Source organism: Galeopterus variegatus, unplaced genomic scaffold (assembly GCF_000696425.1).
Source record: "Galeopterus variegatus unplaced genomic scaffold, G_variegatus-3.0.2 Scaffold5157, whole genome shotgun sequence".
Lineage (NCBI taxonomy): Eukaryota > Metazoa > Chordata > Mammalia > Dermoptera > Cynocephalidae > Galeopterus > Galeopterus variegatus.
The window spans coordinates 94,846-99,293 of NW_007731268.1; the positions used below are offsets into that span (position 1 = coordinate 94,846).

Here is a 4,448-nt window from a genome sequence, read left to right on the forward strand (position 1 = left end):
CCACAATAAGAGACTCCAGAGTTAAACTAACATTTTAATGAAAAAGAACTCAAATAATGCCAGGGTGAGTAAATGCAGGGAGACAAAGATATGTGTTTGCACTTAGTTATTTATATTTATTTTTATATTCATATATTAATATATATGTGTATCTATATGTCATAAATCTGTACATAGACATGAACAAATATATACTTAAGTATATATTCAGATATAGATATACTTTATTTGCATATAACATTTGCAATGACAATCCATTGAAAGTAATTGAAGATGAATATGATTTAATCAGAGTTCTATGTATGAGGAATCATCTGGCAGCAGTTTTGAAAGGTAAGAGTGTGACAGCTAGATGGAGATCAGTAACTTTAGTTTTGTAAAACACATAGATGAGTAGGTATTAGGGTGAGGACCTGAGTGGTATCAGTAGAAATTTATGGAATTTCAAGTATTGAGAGAGGAAGGGCAGGAGTAACCTGAAAATGAATCACTCATTATACTTAAAGAGTATGAAGTTTGAAGAAAGCTAAGAATCAGGACCTTTCAGTCACAAAACATCCAAACTCTTGGCCATTTACATGTCTTTTTCACCAAGCAGTATATCATCATAATATTATTTTAACTTTCATAATATGAATTTAAATTCCCTCATTTTCAAGCAGATTCCAATAACCTTTAAATATTACTGATTTCTTTGTCTTAGAAGCTCTTTTTTTTTCTTTTAATGCTGGGAAGGTTGAGACAATTTCCTTCCTTTTCTGCAACTTTTCTTCTCTACATCCACCCCAGCTTCATTCTTTAATCTAATCTGTTATCTTTCCGAATTAGTGAAGCTTTTTGGATTGCTGAGAAAAGGTCCATAGAAGGCATCACAGACAGTGAGAGGCAACTGGACTCTCTTACTGATAGAAGCACCCAGAACTAAGAAAATCCTCTCATAGTTTGTTCCTGCCTTCACTATCTTAATTCTTTTCTTATTCATTCTTCATTTCCATTTTTATTGATTTCTCTATGTGATATGTGAATTGAATTTTGACAGGAAGAGAAATTCACCATTTCCTAGTAAAATGGAATAAAAGACTTTTTGATGGCTAACCAAATTTGTGAGATTTGCCTGTGTTCAATCAAACAAAAGCCTGCCATCAGGATGTAGTAAATGTATTATAAATCTCCAGTCTGTACACCTGTATTAATATCAAAGACATCATACTCAAGTCCTTACGAGAGGATCTACACTATTTTAGCATTTATTCAATTTATAAATTCCATATTGGAAAACATCCAAGAATGTAAAATGTTATTTGTTTTCTGCATTAATTTTTTTAGTATGCTATGAACACTTGACTAAATTTCCTTAAATGTGTTTAAAACTGTATGCAGACATTTTAAGAAGAATTTAAGTTATTAACACCTTAAGTCACTGAAAAGTGTGGACAATTGTAACCACAGAAAACATTCAACATATATCAAAATATACATCTAATTTGCACAATTTTGTGACTTTTTAATAAAAGGAAAACACATTTGAGTATAAGATCTAAATATTTCCCTTTAATGTCTTTGTCAGTGAATCTATGACTTTATTATTCCTCAGGCTATAGATAATTGGATTTAAAAAAGGAATTATGACAGTGTAAAATAGAGACTCCATCATATCTTGATCATCTGCTTGTGGTGATCGAGGGCGCACATACATGAAGAGAAGAGGGCCGTAGTACAAAGACACAGACAAGAGATGGGCTCCACAGGTGGAGAAGGCTTTCCTTATGCCTTTGATGGACTTCCTTTTTAAGATTGTAAAGAGAACTAATGTGTAAGAGACAAGAACAGTCACAATGGTGAATATCTGTATTGAGCCTGACAAAATAAAAAGCATTAGAAAATTAAGAGAAGGATCAGTACAGGACATCTTTAACAATGGTATAATGTCACAGTAAAAGTGGTGTATTATATTGGAATTACAGAAGGTTAACCTGAATAAAAAACCTTCATGAATTAAGGTATGAAGAAAGCCACCTACAAATGACAAGACTAATAGCCGAATGCATAGTACATTGGTCATAATCACTGGATAAAGTAAAGGTTTGCATATGGCTACATAGCGATCATATGCCATTGCTGCCAAGAGAAAACATTCTGTGGTTGCACTGATACCAAAGAAAAAAAATTGTACCATGCATTCAGGGAGAGATATCATTTTACTCATGGCCAACAAGTTTAACAGCATCTTTGGTGTCACTGTAGATGACAGCCAAGAATCCACAAAGGCTAAACTCCCAAGGAATAAGTACATGGGGATGTGAAGGTGAGTGTCATTCCAGATAAGAGCAATCAGACCAAGGTTCCCCACGATAGTGATGACATACAATACCAAGAACACCAAGAACAGGGGGATTTTCCACTCTGGTAGATATGTAAGTCCAGTGAAAACAAACTCTGTCAGCAGTGTTGCATTTTCCTTCTCCATGTCCTCACTGGATATCCCTGAAATGCAATGCAGTAAATTTAAAAAGAAGGATTTATTCACTAAGGATTTATAAAGTGAATACTGGAGGAGGGAAGTTGAAATTAATCGTACGATAATAGATAGAAATTATTTGGGGGAATTGAAGAAATGGAAAAAATGCAATTATTTCAGTTCATAAGATATGCAAGAAGAAATTTAGAGAAAATTAAAAGCATTCTAAGCAGGCACTAAATTTATGTGTACATTCATGAGTGTGGTAGAAAAATTATGTTTCTGAGACATAGATGTAATATCAGGAGAAAAAATCTTTGTAAGGCCAGAAATATAAAATGAGCAAAAAACCATGTAAAGGGCCTTGAATTTAATTCCCCAGTCAGTGGCCATTAACTGAAAACTTTTAAGACAAAGGGTGGCAGGTAAGATATCTTTTAAATTAAATAACTGGCCTTGTAGAAAATAGGCTGCAAGGAGGGGAAACTGGAGTCAGAGATACTAATAAAGAATATATTTCTATTGTCCAGGATCCAAAACCAGATTGAATATCAGAATTTTCTGAGCATCTTTCTAGTCAAAACATAGTGAGAGGGATTACTGTGGAAAATAGATTCAATAGTTCAAGAATGAGGTTGAGGAATATGAATTTTTAAAATGCTGTCCAAATGATTCAAATGTATGTGGCATGCCTAGCCCATGTGTGACAAGACATTGGAAGTGAAAAGGAAGGCAAAGAAATAGATTCAAATGAATTAAGAATGTAGAGTCAGTAGGACTCCATGACATGTTAGATGTGAAGAGGGTGGTCAGTGAAAGAAAGAGGAGTCACGTGGTGATTCAAAATAAAGTTGAGAACTCAGATTCATTGGCAGATACGTGGAAGAAAAATCTGTTGAACATCCAGATGACATGTAGAAGAGTAGTATTACTCTACTAGTGGTTAACAAAAATAGTGATATAGCAGTTACTGGGGTAGTTGAAGGCATAGTTACAGATGTCCTAAGCATTAAAGAGTGTACCAAAAGTAAAAGAGGAAAGAGAGGAAAGAAACTTGAGAAAGTTATATTAAACAGGTTATAAAGCGGGTACATGTCATTTATTAGATGGCAAACACCTGATCCCCGTTTCCATCTTATGAATCTTGGTGGCCAAGGGAGATTATTACCCACTCTAGAGCTAGAAACTCACTTTCCAATCCCTCTTGTACCTACAGTGAAGAGACTTGATCTGGGTTTGGCTATCAAACCCACCTACCACAGATTTGGAATTTGGAAAATGGAAAACAAATGAACAGGGACCAAAGAGAATTTGGAATGCAAAGGCAGACTAGGCAGCGATAGCAAGACTCCGGTAAATGTGTGCAGCACACAGTGATGGAATTTACAGTGTGAGCTGTGGTATCCAAAAGTTCAATAGCAGGAAGGGCAGCCTTCATTGAGCCAGTGTTGGGACATAACTTTGTCGATTGGCTGCCTTACTTTATTCTGGTTATGCCCAATTTTACAGCTAATTTCTCCAATTAGCATTTCTATGTTGAGCCAATATCCATTCAATAAACTCATTTCCTGTTACAACCGGGAGTCCTAGTTCAAACAAACAAACAAAAGACAAGGAGTAGACCAGAAAAGGATACTGAGCAGAGTGGTCAGAGAAGCAGGAGGGAACGTGGAAAGCTGAGTGCTGTGGACATGAAGAGAGGAAAGATATGCAAGAAAGACAAAATGAAGTACTGGACTGACTGCCAAAATAAATGTTCTAGTAGGAGAAGGAGTGAAGAGCGAGAGCGGATTGGGGAAATAAGAGATTTTTAATGGCTTCAGTGAGAAAACTTTTTGTTTTATGATAGAATTAAAGTCAGCATATAATAAGAAGGAAATGGGCAAAAGTGGACCGCACTGAGGGCAATAAAATAGAGTTCACCAAGTAACGTGGGGAGAGGTCGGCATTTGCCTACTGCCTGTAGACGAATGTAAAATATATTTCCTGT

At 35.4% G+C, this 4,448-nt stretch overlaps 1 protein-coding gene across 1 annotated transcript; it reads right to left on the reverse strand.

The window, feature by feature from the left end:
- Nucleotides 1-1,537: 1,537 nt before the first annotated feature.
- Nucleotides 1,538-2,467, reverse strand: LOC103604459 (olfactory receptor 5H2-like). Its single transcript, XM_008589017.1, has one exon. The coding sequence runs from the start codon at nt 2,465-2,467 to the stop codon at nt 1,538-1,540; it is 930 nt and encodes a 309-aa protein (XP_008587239.1).
- Nucleotides 2,468-4,448: the final 1,981 nt, after the last annotated feature.

Coding starts and splice junctions, on each gene's coding strand:
- LOC103604459 (XM_008589017.1), bottom strand. CDS start 2,467: ATGGAGAAGGAAAATGCAACACTGCTGACAGAGTTTGTTTTCACTGGA.